Raw genomic sequence first — 16909 nt, 5'->3', positions numbered from 1 at the left:
TCTACAGTCCAGGAGAGAAATATGTTATGCACAAAACGTTGTCATCAACAGACTGTTGATGATAAAGGGGTGTTGCTGTTGTGGTTTCATTACTTTCAAATAATTGTCAAATTAGGGCTGGGCAATGCAGTATATCGATATTTAGCATTTATGTAAATGTATCATTGTTTTGCAGAAGTTTACAGAAGTTTGTTAGCTTGAAGATATGTTATTTTCATTGTGCAATGAAGCATAAATGAGCTGCCTTGACAACTGATTATAAAATTAGGCCTCCTACATCGCTGTGGTACTGTATATTTACAGGGAACCTATTATTGTTTCATTAGCTCTGTCCACAGCCCACTTATGTAGGTGCTCATAAAACCGTGCATAACTTTACAATCTGTGGTGAGTCATAAACTGAACAGCTCACACAGAATCATTTGTCATCTACAGTATTGAGACAGTGATGAGATGAAGCAATTTTAAAGCTCTGTTTTTCATTGTGCACAGAGCTTTGATAGATAAGCTTTCTCTAGCTCATATTTATTGGAGGATGAATACACAGAATATGTGACTCATAAATTAAATTTGTATTAAAGCAAAAATGTGGGGTTTGCTATCTGTGAAAAAACGCAAGTGGCAAAATTTTTATATCTGACCGTTCCTTCAAAAAATGATATGTTTACTATGATTAAAAACATCAGAAATGGTTGACGACCCAACAGTAAACCCCACCCATCTGGCACCCCATGCATAAAACAAATCGTCACTGTCGGGTGGAAACTTTGTATGTCAAAAATATAAAATATAACCGTGTTCTAATGTTGTGTTTGATACGAAGATGCGGCTGAATATCCATACCATAGCAATAAACACCAGGTCCCCCAGCTAAGTATGTGGCTGTGAAGACAGAAGTAGGGTGCTTATGACCAATCTATACTTTTATGTCTATGGTTCTTTGGGAGTAAAGCCGGTATTTGGCACAGAAAGGGGGCACTATAAAAGTTGAAGGATTATGACATTACTGTAAGTACATACAGTTCATACAGCCGATTGGGTTGGAACAGTTTCATTTTGGCATTGATATTGATACGTGATAATTTGGCATGGGCATTGAAGGCATGCTGTATATTAAGAAATGTCAAACCACCAATTGAACAATAACTTATAACTATATGCACTGCAGTGCAGCACAAAATAAAGTCTTGTAAAACTGTCTCCAACTAATCTGCCTAACCTACTGACTTAGGTTATTCTCCTGCACAAGTCAGTGGTTTTCACCATAATGAAACAGCTACTTCGTAAGACACAAAAAACAGGCGCCTCAGGGACATCCATTCAATTCATAGTTTATCACTGGCTCCAATGAACCTAGTTATTGCCATTATCATAGCAGCATTTATATCTCTATTGAGCCCATACAGTAAAGGGAGCCGGAGGGGAAAAATGTCGAACCAATTCCTGAAGAATTAAATTACGTTCTGCCTCCATTCAGCTGAATGTGTTAGTGGGCCATAAAGTATGATTGTTTTGCTATTACAAATAATGGTTCCACAGTGCCGGCAGCCTGGAAGATTAGCTGATGGTGGGCCCATCGGCATTGGATGCAGAGCTTATGTCCTTAGTTATTGTTCCTGTCTGGAGGAGACAACCCAGTCACACTGATAATGCTCAGGTAATTCCTTTGTTTCCACTGGCTGCAGGCCTGGCATTTATCACTGAGGTTTTTAGAATGCACAGATTGTGCATTCTAAAAATGTCATAAATAGTTTGTTGTCAAAATTGCCGACTACTAGTGCTATGTATTATGGTACGAGCAACCTTCTACTAAAACTATATTTTTACTTAATATGGATGTATATCAAATGTTTTCAAGTGTATCTTTCCATACAGTAGTATATGCGTTTACACAATCAATGTATTACATGATTAATTACGTTTTCTTTAATATTGGCGTTACTTTTCATTTTCAATCTGAGATTAGCAGAGCAACACACATTCTCCACTTTAGTAGAACACAATGCAATAAACCTATGTCAATGTACCATTGAAAGTACAAGTACTAAGTAATAAATATAGAATGTATAAATCTCCATTGTAATTAAATCAAAGCTGCCTGACAGACTGACTTAGGGCAGTGAAACCCTAGACAATTTTTTTGCTTTTTTTTCAAAGTTTGTTTTCCACTTCAGGTAGGGTAAAAACATGGCAGGCTGCATCACACTGACCTTAAAGTACGCAGTGATGTAAGCACCACAGCTGCTGCTAATGAAACTAAAGCTGCACTATGTAACTTTCCTCTTCTACCCCGGATTTGAACCCGGTTTCCTGCAAAGTGCTGAAAGTTTTACCATTGAGCTGATAGAGCTCAGGGGATAAATTGAATCTTGACAATCAGGTCAAAATTCGTGTCAGATCCTGTGTCTAGGTGAGACATGACCTTTGACATGACCTAAATGTCTCAATACTTCTATTGAAGTATTATAGCAGGGAGATGAAGCATTAATTATCTCCCTGCTATAGGGAGATTAAGCAGGGAGACAAAATACAGCCACCCCAATTGTATAAGTTATTGTATTAAGACCTGAGGCCGATTATACAAATGCCTTCTCAAACAATTTCAAAATTCAAAATAATAATAATAATAAATAATAAAACACATTTTCATTTTTTTTTTAAATAGCAGATGTACAAGCTCCAGCATGGCACAAAGTGACGTGCTGTGAGCTTGTATATCGGCTATTTTTGAATAGCCAACGTAAAATCGAAAATGACAGATGCTTTACCGGTTTTAATGGGTTTACATACTCTATACAGATTAGACAACATTATATTTTATTCATAAAAAAAAGCTACATCTATTAGATTTTAGGTGTGTCAATACTCTCTATCATTCTTGCACATTGGCATGCCCTTGGCTCTGGACACAACTCCATGTTTTTAATCTGCTGCAGTTTTTAACCTGAACTGGAAAACAAATGACAAAATTAACCTGGGGCTTCATGCCCCAGGAGAGTTTATTTCATGCGACCATAGCTGAGTGGTTAGTGAGCCCACCTAGGGAGCCAGAGGCCCTGGTTACCCCAGGTTCGATTCCAGGCCAGGCCAGCATATGTGTCGATGAAATGAAATTTGTCCCTGAGCAAGACTCTTAACCCCTATTTGCTCACAGGTTCTCATTGGAAACAAGACCGCAAGGACTTTCATGAACGACCTGTTAAAAGGAATTATCCTTATCCTTATCCTACATTAATTTAAACTGCTGCTGTGTCATAAGTACATCAACACAGAATGCGAATATAATCAGGCGATAAAGCGACGCAATTATTTTTCGAAACAAGGTTGATTTCTCAAATAAAAGCATCCATGGCATCACCAAACTAATAGCTCAATGTGAATATTTGCTACACATTCTTTAAAGAAATCACACCCTGTGTGAAGGTAGCGGCGCCTTTGATACATTTTGTCATCGATATGTGTTTATAATGTGTTTATAGCCACGTGTCACGTGAAGCTTGACCAATCACTTTGTTGACGGGTCTGACCAATCAGAACGTTGACGGGTCTGACCAATCAGAACGTTGACGGGTCTGACCAATCAGAACGTTGACGGTGACCACGGACAAAGTCAGGTATAGAGCATGATCCGCTCTATACCTAAAGGTACCTAAAGGTATAGAGCGGCTAGCGCCGCTAAAAAAAAAGGTATTATAGTTGTTTTTATTTCGTTAGTTTTAGTTAATAACCTAATTACCTTGCTATTCACAGACAGTAAATGTTTGTTGTATTGCATCTGCAGTGCCAGGTTGAGTGCCTGTTCAGCAAGGAGCAGAATTGGTAGAGATGGTGTGTTCCACCACAGTGAAACTGTGAAAAGTAGCATCTGTTGACTCCATGTGTATCGGATAATTGATTCGGAAAAAAAGTTGTGCGTTTTTATAGCTAGTTATACTTTAATATGGGTCACATATTACATACTGTACGTCACATGAAGCTGTAAACTGGTCTTGTGTTGCGAAAGGTCAGTGGCAACTTGGGTTAAAGTTCAATTGATTTGAGCCCAGTGACTCAGCAGTGCTCCTTGCCAAGGGCAGAGCTGCTTTCGAGGTGGGCAGCGCCCCATTCTCCAAAAGAAATCAGTGGTTCAGCCAGTGCAAATGAAGTCACCTGTGAGCATGTTAACCTCTACAGCCTCCAGGTCATCAGTCCTGCAATGGGTCTTTCTCATTAATGAAACCTTGCCTGTGGCCCAAAGTTATTTCTTCTTAATAGCCTTTATTGAACTGATGACCATTAAAATAAAGTGTTTAACCCGGCCACATAAATGTCAATAGCATCACGGCAGAACTACTGGCCCGTCTCTCTAATGCTGAATCACTTTCCCAGGGACAACGCTATTGATCTAAAAGGCATTGCTTCCATGCAGAGTGAGGATATAGTGTTTGCCAATCGTATAGGAACAGTTATGCCTGGTTTAAACGTGGTTGTGTGCTGGGTCACGCACCACTATAGAAGATTTGCAAGCACATCGCAGCTTGTATATCAAGTATAAATCACCCTTTTTGGTCATTCTCATGTTATCCAGTGAGCCAGAATGTCACTTAAGACAAACTTGACTGACAGGTGAATGCATGAATTGTGATGGACAGGATGGAAATGATGACTCCTAACACTGGTAGCCTTTGGTCCAAAGTATTGCTGATGATGATTAGAGGATCAAAGACAGGTGGAGACTCTCAATAAACTCAATCTCATATAAGGGACATGTTTCAGACCCTCAGGGCTTTGTCAGGTGGATATTGTGACCTATGCAATATATAGCCATAAGCCATTTGCAGTCATTACATTGGCAAATTTCAACAACACAATACAATATGTTCATCAGAGCATTCTATTCCTATGTGACACTGTAGATTGTGGTTATTGTACAACACTGCATTGATATCAGTGTTTTCTGTTCATGTATTAACAACTGTGATTGTGTGAATTTATTTGCATAGTGTGGGATACTGTAAGGACACTGATTGTGTAGCCTCGTTCCCAGCCTTACTCATCTGCGAAGAGAAAAGCCTGGTCACCACCTAAAGCAGAGGTGTCTATAGGGGCGGGACTTCTGTCGTATGTTTTTCCCCCGGAAACGATATTGATCGAGCAATCACAACACTCGTTTCATTCACAGAGAATGTAAACATATTTGTAAAGCGCCAACGTCATTTCCTTGGGTGGTACTTCCGCTTAGACACTTAACCCGGCTAGGTCTTGCCCAGCGTGGTGATTGTGTGTATTTTGTGTATGCGTAGTGCAGGTTACTCTATATATACTGTGTGCAGAAACAACCTTGTGCTTAATGGACGCTCCACTTTTCATGTGCGCTTCACAAACTTTTAAAAACCAGCCAATTGAGCTGTCCTCCGGCACACCTCCCACCACCACCCCCCAGTTCACATGTAATCACATCCCAGTGCTGCTGCTGTTATTGAGGCATCCATCAGTCTGCCATCAGAGGCACAGCCTCAATGCTTTAGCAGACATTAATTACCCTGAGCCCAGATTCCATCGCTCCACAGATCTGTCTGCCACTCCACGCCTGTCCAATCACATTTCTCACAATTATGAAAGATAAGGTGATACTGTGCATTAATTGAAATATCTCCAGCAATCTACAGTAAACACTAATATCCTTTTGAAATGTGTGGAAATAGGTAATACGTTGCTGTCATGCTTTGGGGGGTGATGCTTGGACATAACAAAAAACAGGGTGTAAATGTGTTCCACAGATACCATTAGAGAAAAACTCCTTTTGAAGATTACCAAGAATCAAGAGGGGTTAATTTCCATCATTGCTTTATGGTGATTCTTTTGATATTTTGATATTCTTTTGATATTCCTGTCGTCTTTGGATTCTATTCTTTGATTTAATCTCCCTCGCTGATGTCCATGCGCCCTTTTCTCCCTCATACTTTCTTTGCTTTAGGATGGCTTTTATCTTTCATATCTTTTTAACATTGAAAGTGCCAAACCCTTGACGTGTGCCCCTTGACGTCGAGCAGCATTCGGAGCTGCAAGCTCAGTGCAGTTCAAACCATTTATATGAACAGTGAAATCACAGAGAGCTGGGCAGAAAGAACAAAGCACTCACACCAGCCGCTGCTCCTAAAAGGTATTGCTCCATACAGCATGTTGTTTCACAACACAAAGGAGTCAATAGAACAATGTGCACAGTGAATAGAAAGATTGCGCTGTTGGGCACATTGTATTTAACAATTTACCTAGTTCATATAGAACATTAGACAAGGTGTTCAAAAATGGTGCATGATACTGCAGATGGGTTGATTTGTTTCAGCACACAAAGATACAATTTGAAAACCCTACCTAGTTGACTGAAGTCCCCCAGGACTCTGTACTAGGCCCCTTCTATTTTCGCTCTACACTAAATATCTTCGGCAAGTAGCTGAGTTACAAGCTCACAACATGTGTCGCATTGTGAGCTTGTGGATCTGATCTTTCTGATAAATGTTTGCCCCCACATTAGGGACGCTATGGTTCAAGTAGTTACATTTACTTCAATCTGGGCATTACCCTTCATGAAGAGCCACTGAACCTTTGCTCTCAGCATTAAAGGAGTAGTTCACCCCCAAAATTACTTTTTTCTATCGATTACTCACCACATGGAGACTTGAATTGATGGATGTTTTTTTTTTGCAATAGCCAATAATTTGATGACCAATAGCGGTTCCAGCAGGAGACACAAAGGAGACTCTTCGTGTCTCCTACTAGAACCACTGGTGGTCAAATCTAAATTCAGCTGATGTAGCATGTAATTGGTGGCCATTACAATTTGTATGTTACAATGAACCACTACCAATGTAGTGTCCAGAGACGATCAATGGCCTAGACAAGACGAGAGGTAGAGCTGACACATCATCAACTTCAACACATTCACATCTATTATAACTGAGAGCCTAGCTATTATCGTGTGTGTGTGTGTGTGTGTGTGTGTGTGTGTGTGTGTGTGTGTGTGTGTGTGTGTGTGTGTGTGTGTGTGTGTGTGTGTGTGTGTGTGTGTGTGTGTGTGTGTGTGTGTGTGTGTGTGTGTGTCAGCTAATCTTGCAAACTACTAGACCAATCAGCATCATATTTCTTGTGCACACTGCCAGCAGGCCAACTCAAATCCTTATTTAATGACAACTATCACATTTTTGTGAATTCACTCCGGTCTCTTCTGCTACTGTATACTGACGTGCAACACATTTTCATCGTAGTTCAGCAAACATTGTCTTGTGAAGTAGTGTTGTTCTTATTAGTGAATACTATGATCGCAATTTTTCTTTAAAATGTCTAAAATAGTTACTAGCTCACAACGTGTTACATCACGACTATCTCACAGCCAGTGACAACGCGGCATGTTATGAGCTTGTAGATTTGCTATTTTTGGTATTTGTCGTACGACGAAGTATGTAGGGCTTAAGAAAATGAATAGACCCTGCCTTATACTATCATAAAGGTGTAAGCAGGTACACCCTGATGAAGACCTTGAGGCCGAACTCGACACGCATTGGTCATCTATTGCCGTTGCTCTAATAAATATTAAAATATTATTTTCACTTGAAGACTGGACTGCCTGGGTTTATTTTCCTTATAGTCTGCAGTCTGTACAACTGGGGAAACAACACAGCACTTCCTAGACCTTTGGTTGGTTATGAGCACCTTTCTAGGAGTTATTTTACGTTATGTTTATTTATTTGACATGGACATCACAATCACATTGGACGAACCAGATGCATTGCCTAAAGTGTAGTTTTCAACATCTGTCCACAGGAGGCTTTTCTAAAATAGAATAACACTAGTCTAAAACCCAATCAATTACAAAAAATAATTTATATATACTAGTAATAATTAACATCATCAAAATCAGACCCAATACATTAACTTGTGAAACAAAAGTAGACATAATCATTCAGATAACTAACCAGTCAGTACATGTGAGCACAGTTGATTTGATTTCAACCATATTTTGAGTCCTCTGTTAAACAAATTACCGTCTCTAGTTTTAGAACCATAGGCAAAGAGTTCCAATTTTATTTTGATAACATTTGTCAGCATGTGGCTGTATTCTTCATTTCTGTATTGGAACAATGCATTGTACTTCCTGTTGACAGTCTGCATGCCTCCCCTTGGAAACTGAGTGGAATCTCTTCAGTCTTCAGTCTATAATAAATGACATTGCCTTGTGGAAAGCACCAGCATATATAGTTCTACTCCATTACGCCTTTTTGTAAAGCCGGATGAAAGAACACTGTGTTGCTCTCCCTTTTACATGAGCAGCGGGGCCTGGGCTGAAAGAGTGTAGGAGTATTATTAACTCACCTTGGTAGTGCAGCAGCAGGGATCCGGACTGGGGCTGATAGTTGCTGTGAAAGCGGATGGCGATCTGGTTGCTCCAGCTGCGTACCACCAGCCCTGGCATCAGCACGGACTCGTTGGCCAGGATGGAGGGTTCGCGGCCTCCTGTGTCCTCCACTGTCACTTGCTCCCCCGCCTCCCACGCGCTCACATTGAGCACCTGGAAATTTAGAGAGCACATGTCTTTTTAAGGTGTCAACGTCTGTGATATAATAAAAAAAAGGTTACGACTACATTCTGATGATATTCATTGAGCATAGTGTGTTTGTCCAGTAACAGGGTCCCTCTTTCTCTCCAGCTCTATAGAACCAGATCATTTTCAGGTGGGGTGCCAATTTAATCCAATCAGGAGAGAGAACCCCACAAAGATCATTTATCGGCTTATAATTCATAGTTTAACAGTTAAAATTATGTCTGTTAATTTATTTTTGTTTCATCACTTCCACTTTCACAAATTTCACTTTTTCATCTTGCATGCTGTATGAGTTCTCTCTCCTGATTACATAAAAAGCAGTACAGTATGCCGACCTGAACATATTTTTTCTGTTCATTAAAGAGCTGGATGCATCCCAACATGGTGCATTGTACATTGTGCGCTTGTAGATCTGCTATTTTAGCTATTTGATATACAACAAAGTACTGTACATGCCAGGGACAGTCCACTGATGGATATTAACGACAAAAATAGCATTATGTGTTATTTTGTTCAGTTCTATAATAACAAAGTCAGGGTGAGATGTGTTTTATTTAGCCGATTGTTTTCTCCTGCAGTGTTTTTGATGAATGGAAACGTCTTCCTGGGTCATTCCACACATGGTTTGCTGCACGGTTGGCTTCTTTCCTTTTAGTATTCAGGATCTGTATCAGTGGTTAAAAACACTATTTCTATTCTCCCCTTTTCCTGCCAGTTTCTGTGACAGCTGTGCTTTATCCCCATCCACCTGTTTGAACAGCAGCTGCTCCTAAATCTGGTGAGGGGACCTCCAGGGGATTGCATGTGGTTAAACCCTCTCAATAACGCAATAACCACACATTTAACCACTTAAACCCTCAATTCTTCTGGTACGCTAGTTCACTCTTCACCAAATGTCTTCGCCAAAAAATAGACGCCAATGTTCCCCCCAGAATATTGATGCTGGGGTTCAAGTGGTTAAGAGCAACATCTGACGGCCCCCACTGAAATCGTCAATCTTTAGTTAGTCGTTTTTTTTCTTCATGTGAGACATTTTGAGCTTGTGATTATTAACATGTTAATCTCACAGCAGGTTGTTATTGTTATTCTGTGTTGATGCTCACTGTACATTGACTGTATAGAAAGTCTGTCATCTCTAAGTTAATGGCTTTAACCCCATGGTGGATTCATTGTCATAGCAGATTTTGTCCAGTACAGCCACAATGGCAGGAAGTTTGTGTGTGTGTGTGTGTGTGTGTGTGTGTGTGTGTGTGTGTGTGTGTGTGTGTGTGTGTGTGTGTGTGTGTGTGCGTGTGCGCGCGCCTGGTGAGGCTGAGACGATAACAACCATGAACACATAGAAAGATGGCAGCAGCGCTTGTTGGATAGCTGTCACTCAGTTGAAAGGAAACTGGTGACAGGTGCAGAGAGAAGAGACTTGTACTCTGTTTCGTAAGGTCAGACAGCCACATGAAAACACATGATACTCAACTGAAAAGTCAAACCAATAAACCAGCAATCTTTTTATAATTAGAAAAGATATGCGGTATATCATAATTGTCATGCAATTCCGTAGGTGTAGCGGCCTTAAACAACATCACTCCAGTATGTGATCAAAGAGTGTCAGAGTCTTGGTGCATCTCAGTTGTCATCGACTCTCAAGGGCACTAGCAATGACAGAGCCTTAGGCACAGATCCTTTCTCACTTGTCTTTTTTCGTCATTATTACTGAAAGCTCAGTGTTTTGCAGTGGGTTACAGTATGTGGGCTGAAAACCTGCAGTAAGGCATACATGTGTTTGTTCATCTATTCAACCTTCTAATTCACCTCACGGTGGCTTTCTGTTCTGTTTGTGCTTGAAAGTTTTGGACCGGCAGGCAAACGGTTAGACCTACCAAACAACCGACCAACTGACAGACCGTGCTATACCTACCAAATGACCGACAGACCATCCTAGCTATCGAAGGAATTATTGACCTACAGGCCGTTCTATACCTATCAAACGGCTGACCAACGTCCAATACCTACCAAAAGATCCAATATTGGTGTAACAAAGAGATGAGTTTCACTTTTACTTCACCAGGCATTTCAGGCTTTCGTGACCAAATATGGTTCTGTTTGGTGACATCTTGCACATTGTGCTGCCATTGTGATGCATCTACTTTTAAGGGGACAAACATACAGACGGACAAACCTCATTCTAGACTCCTATAGCCACACCATAAAATTAAAAATTAAATCGATGTGACTTTTCTTATACTTCTCAATCCCCTTTCTTCTCTCCACTCTTTCTCTCCCATGTCTATCCTCTATCTCCTAACACAATTATGTAAAGCTTTTGATTCAATGAGAGATAACGTCTTGCCAGTGCCATGCAAGGCTCATACATATTCCAGTCAACATTCTCTCTACAAATATCAGTCTGTCATCATCAAGGTAGATGTCCTGCATGCTAAAAGCTTCTCCAGGGAAGATGGTAAAAAGCAATAATACACTGTCTAAGTGTGTCGTGACAGGTGCTGGGAGACTTTTTGAGAGTGATTGGTATCATATAATATTTGTTTAATAGAAATTCATAGGTATGTACTATAAACCTTTTGTGCCACAGCCAAGGCAAGTCAAAATCTCAAGGCACACCAGTGCACCTGTCGATTATCTTTTTTTGGGGGGGCTAGTGAAAGTTACAGGAGTTCTTACTGTATGGTCTGTGTTATATGAAATGTGAGCTTACCATAATCACAGTAATCCTTAATCATATTCCATCATATAGAGGCTATGCATGTGACATCATCGTACCCGGAAGTTATGCGGGAACTCCTACTGAGTAGCAAAAACTACTTTATGGCATTGACAGCCCATACATCTAAACAGAAAAGTCCTACCTGGTTGTATTAAACAACGTTTAACTCAACAACATGGCAGCAGGTGATTTGAAGTGTCAGCGTTTGGAAGCGCTCGTTTTCAATGACGCAACGTCCTGCTGCCTCCTGCATTATGTGCAATTTAGAAACAGGTGGTAGTGGTACACAGCATATACATAGAAGATATAGAACTAGATATCTCATTGGCCTCTGCAGTTCGTTGGAGTGACCTGTATCGCGGCCGCCATTTTAGAGAAGGCAAGCTGCCACTCAAACTGACTACAATCACAGCACGTTGACTACTGGCCAAGCACATCGCGTCTAACTAACTAGTTGCTGCACGGCTGCCTCTTAAAGGGTTAAAGGCTGGGTCACGAAAAGACCCGCCCCCATCCGCTTCTGATTGGCCTACCGAACGGCCCCTTCTGTGACGCACGCAGAAGATTTCCGCTTGCCCTGCGGAAGCTGGTGCGCGCCTGGCATACAGATCCCTCAGAGCCGGAGGAGGTGTCTACCTTTATATGTCTATGGTACGCAGGACCGTTGAGTGATTTCCAACGAGCGCCTCCAAACTCTCAATGCTCCATGCTGTTTGCCACTCAGTCTAGGTGAGGGGGGCGTGTCCGGTTAAAAAGTGACACATGTGCATACTCTCTATTCAAGGGCTTTTGGACGGAAATGAGACACTCACTGTGTCTATGTCCAGCTGACGCTTGTTGGCGCTCGTTAATGTTACATGCATCAAGGCAACTATGTTTTTAAGCACTGTCAAATATGCCTACATCTAATCTATAGCATCAAAGCCATAGATTTTTTTCAAGCGATCCTCTCTGGCATACAAATATTTTGTTCAAGTTGTTGTTAATGATTAGGCTACACTTGGTTGGTAAAGTCCAGATGACAAGAATATGACTATGATTTAAGTGGAATTTAATGTATGCAGTATTTATATTATAATAAAATTAAATACATTATTAGTATAGACCGCCCCCTCCCCCATGTGTCCTGCATTGTCCCGCAAAACGGGTTCACCTGTCCTGCAATGGGCCTGTTTGGAGGTGGTCACCCTACACCAGTATTCATTTTTATTTACTAATACCAAATAAAAAGTATAACCACTTAAACATATTTAATACTTTCACAAATTACATTAAAAGTAAAAAAAAAAGAAGAAGATACTAGGTTATTGCCCGACAGCAACGATATGTATTATTGATAGACTATGTAAATTGCATCACAAATATGCAAATATGCAAGTTCAGGAAGTCAGTGTGATCATAATTCAAAACGATTCAAAAAATGTTTTATTATTGAAATGATAGTGTTTATTTATATGCTCTCAGTTTAAAATAGTTTAATAAATAAAGATGCAATAGCTTATGACTGTTAATTATCATATTTTTTGGTTCAGCACACAAATGTTTATCGTTTTCTGATGTCTCAGTCTTGGTCCTCACCAACCCTCACCAACCATAGAACTAATTTATTTCAAAGCTGTCTTCTGTGCAAAATGGAGAATGTGTAACAGAGGAATTCAGAGAGTGAAAATAAACTACAAAAATAGATTTTTATTTTCTATTTTGTAAAAAAAAGACATCCTAATGTCACTGATTACTCCTTGTTAAGAAGAGTCGACACATTTAGTAATGTTAATAATGATACAGCTAATCAACAATCAGCTAATCAATAATTTTACATCACAGCAAGCACAGTGAACAGTGTGTCAACATGTGATCACTTATCTGAACATGTACACCGACAGACTCAGAGGCCTCACGCTGCGTTCACACTGGCAGCTACAAAGCTACAGGCCACCATTCATTTTCAAGGGAAGCCAGTTGACATGAAGATACAAAGCGACGCCGATGTTTGTAGCGGCTACAAAATCTACAAAGCTACAATCCAAGTCGAACTGGCTTCAACTGCAGCTACAAAACCCCCAAGTGTTCTCTCTCTCTACACAATTCCGTCAGCCAGTTCCCTGTTCTTTTTAATCCCATGGTTTATATTTCCTTTGTGTTTTCTCGCTGGTCGGACACATTCTTGACGTCAACAATCGTGTTTGATCAACACTTCAACAGCGACTCGGCACCAGAGATGCTGCGTCATATTGTAGCTTTGTAGCTTTTTTAGCTGCCAGTGTGAACGCAGCATTACAGTAACTAGTAGCTATTTTAAGAAAGTCAAAATGTACATTGCATCACAACAGCTCGCATTCAGATTAGGGGATTCAGATCAAACTAATCGAATTACGCCATTAAGACCTGATTCTACAATTCTACAAATGTCTCCTTAACAGTTTTCTAAAAAACGTATGTTGCTCTATCCGTGGTACTCAAACTTTTTCATGAAAAGAATGCTCAAAAATGATATGTATAATTTGGCCGCGGACCCCCATCTCAAAATATTTTGTTCCAGGGATTTTAGTTAGAAATGTTCGCTTTCAAATATATATATATATATATTCAAAGATTTGCACATATTTTCACGATTTTTCTAAAATAGCAGATCTACAAGCTGCTATTTTTGAATAGCCAAAGTATGAAATAATACTTTTTAGCTCAAATCTAAAATGACACGGATGCTTTTTAATTGATTATAAAAATATGCATGCAATATGTCCTATGCAGCAACAGTTAACCACTTTGAACCTGCTGTCTCAATTTTGGGCAATTCATACTGTAGGTGAAAAGGTTGTTATAGATGTATATCCTCTGCTCTTAAATGGTTGTCTTCTAATGTGCTGAGCACGGAGCTATGTATAGCAGAGTCTGAACACCAAGCTCAAGTATAATATTCACAGTTATATGTATTTACATTTTATAAATAAAATGTTCTCAAGCTGTTCGTGAGTTATCTAACTGAACATCAATTAGATTTCTTTCTAATTGAAAAAGCCCTTTTAGACCTGATGAAGACAAAGAAACATGTTGGTTTAATAAAGGCTGCTCCCTCTTTTAACTCGAGTGGCCCGTACTCCCATTTTTTATCTGGTGTCTTATCCCGTCTGATCCAGGTGCACCTTTTTACTATTTTAACTCTGTTGACCTTTGAGTCTCTGGTGAGCACCTGGTTGTCCCGTTCTGTCTATTTTTTTCGAGTTTGTACAATTAAACAAATATAAAATTGAATATTTTGATTACCCCATTAAGACCTGGAACGCATCTGTGTCACTTTAGATTTCTTTGGCTATTCAAAAATAGCAGATATACAAGCTCATAGCGTGGCACGTAATAGATCTGCTATTTTTGATTTTTTTTCAAAAAACTGTTGTTTAGAAAACATTTTTAAGAATCCCCTCAGGTCTTAATGGGTTAATCTCAAAATGTATCAACAGAATAATTACCCACCAAAAAAAAGAATCAATAGTTGCAGCCCTACATTGAATCGCAACAGCTCACATTCATGTATAAGCAGGTTGTAGGGAGCGGGGGATTTTGACCTTTGACACCACTCTCTATTCATGTAGCAGGGAGGCTCATAGTATGAGGGACAGGTGAGCGAGCAGTGGGTGGAAATTTGCAACGGTAGATAGGCTGGCTCCACAGGGCACTGTCATCTGTCATCCACTCTGGGACCTGTCACAGCAGCCAGGAACAGCTGTCCTGCCTCAATTATGAATCATTGGCCGTGTCAGGAGACATCAGACCACCTTATCTTCACCAGCACCGCAGCCACAGGTCCCGAGGGAGCACGCGGACACACACACACACACACACACACACACACACACACACACACACACACACACACACACACACACACACACACTCCTCACAATACTCATTTTGGGCTCACATGCTTACAGTGCACCCATGTAAATACATGTACATTCCTTACCCCGGTGGATTTTAATGGGAGTTGGCTTAAAGGACAATACCAGTGTTACTATTACAGTATGTCATTATCCATTGCGAATATTGTCCATTGTGAAGTGAACACATAGAGTTGTTATATTAGAGGGGGTGGGGGGCTGGACAATAACTCTGAAAGGGAGAGAGAGCCTATTTGAGATCAGAGAGGGAGAGGAAGAGGGAGGGGACTGGGGAGAGAGCCTATTTCACCCACGCGATGATGTCAGACCAGAGTTCTATCAGGAAGAGAGGGAGGGAGGGAAGGAGGGAGAGGGAACCCATTTCACCCGATCCAGGCAATAACCAAAAGTTTGGTAATGACATTAATTTTTTCCTACATGAATGTCAGTTAATTAAGTTTAAAAGTGTATGCTGAGATGTACTAGAGTATGCACTGCATATATTTGCGTACACAACATTTGGTGAAGACCCCCAGGCAGGGTCTACAGAATTGGTTTCTTATTTGGAAATTTGTCATGTAGTCATGGCTGCAAGGTGCGGGCAAACAGCCTGACAGCGTGTCGCGGGTTCGAATCCCGATCGCGACGACCTTTGCTGCGTGTCACTCCCCATCTCTCCCCATCTCTCTCTCCCCATTTCCTGTCAGTCTACTATAACTATACTATCAATATAGGCAGATTTCTGTGTCCACTTTTTGCCCATATACTGCTTGTAGATCGCTCCCAGGTTGGTGGTCATACAGTACATGACTGATGTCATAGACTGGTGTCAGTACTCTGATAACAGCTACTCCATTATTATAATTATAATAATACTAGAAAGATTGCTCTCACTAGAGTCCAGACCTCCGCCAACACTGTGCAATTATCAAGATAGGCCATTCCCACCTGAGATAATATGAGTCATATATAGAATTGTACATAGCCTATAATTTTCCATCAACTGTAAATGTTGATAGCCATCATACTGAACAGTAAGAAAAAATGTGCAAGTAATTCCACTCTGTCCTCTGGGTAGGTGCTCCCTCAGTTTCTTATTCTTCAAATAAAATATTTCCTGAACTCTGTCAGAATGAGAGAGCAGGGCAATGCGGGGAGTCATCTCTTCCCTCCGGCCGTTGTCTCTTCAATCAAACGATTTTAATGAACTGACCATCCTGCAGGGCTAAAATACCATTGACAGACCTTGGTCTACTGCCAGAATGTATAAAAATCTGAAGAAAAGAAATGACGATGACCCTGAGATCACAGTAACACAGACTTGCTATGTTTGCCATTCTGCGTGATTTCTTTATACTTTGATGTGGAACTGTTTGTGAAAGTCCTTGTATAGAAAGCATCCCAGGAATGCACTGCTGTGCAGCAACGTGTGAGCGTGAAGAGAGGGTAAAAAGGAAGATGCATCTTATCACGTTCCAGGCAGATAGTGGCCTGCTGCTGCTGACAGGTGTGACTAGGGTTACAGGCTATCTGACTACATGAAACATGGCCTCAAGATAATCCATACCATGTGATACACACTAAAGTCTGTTCCACCAAGAAAACATACATTTGATGTCTGTGTATTTTGCCTTGCATTTTGAATGCTTCTGTTGACATTGACAATACATTATAGTGACAGCCAGGAATTTATTTGTGATTCCCTCTCAAATAAATCAGTAAAGAAATATACTCTGA

The 16909-nt window shown here is 40.4% G+C and overlaps 1 protein-coding gene across 1 annotated transcript in view; it reads right to left on the bottom strand.

Moving 5' to 3' along the window:
• LOC311057587 (seizure protein 6 homolog) overlaps window positions 1-16909 on the bottom strand; it is a gene marked incomplete at its 3' end in the record, with an annotated part of 66020 nt that overhangs the window by 34468 nt on the left and 14643 nt on the right. The window contains exon 3 of the mRNA XM_084074577.1: window positions 8350-8545. Within this exon, the coding sequence (XP_083930703.1) occupies window positions 8350-8545 (196 nt within the window). The remainder of the gene's footprint in view (window positions 1-8349; window positions 8546-16909) is intronic.

The sequence above is a fragment of the Gymnoscopelus microlampas genome (assembly GCF_963454915.1).
Source record: "Gymnoscopelus microlampas genome assembly, chromosome: 12".
NCBI lineage: Eukaryota > Metazoa > Chordata > Actinopteri > Myctophiformes > Myctophidae > Gymnoscopelus > Gymnoscopelus microlampas.
The sequence above is the reverse complement of the archived record's forward strand: the minus strand, read 5'-3'. Positions and strand labels throughout refer to the sequence as shown.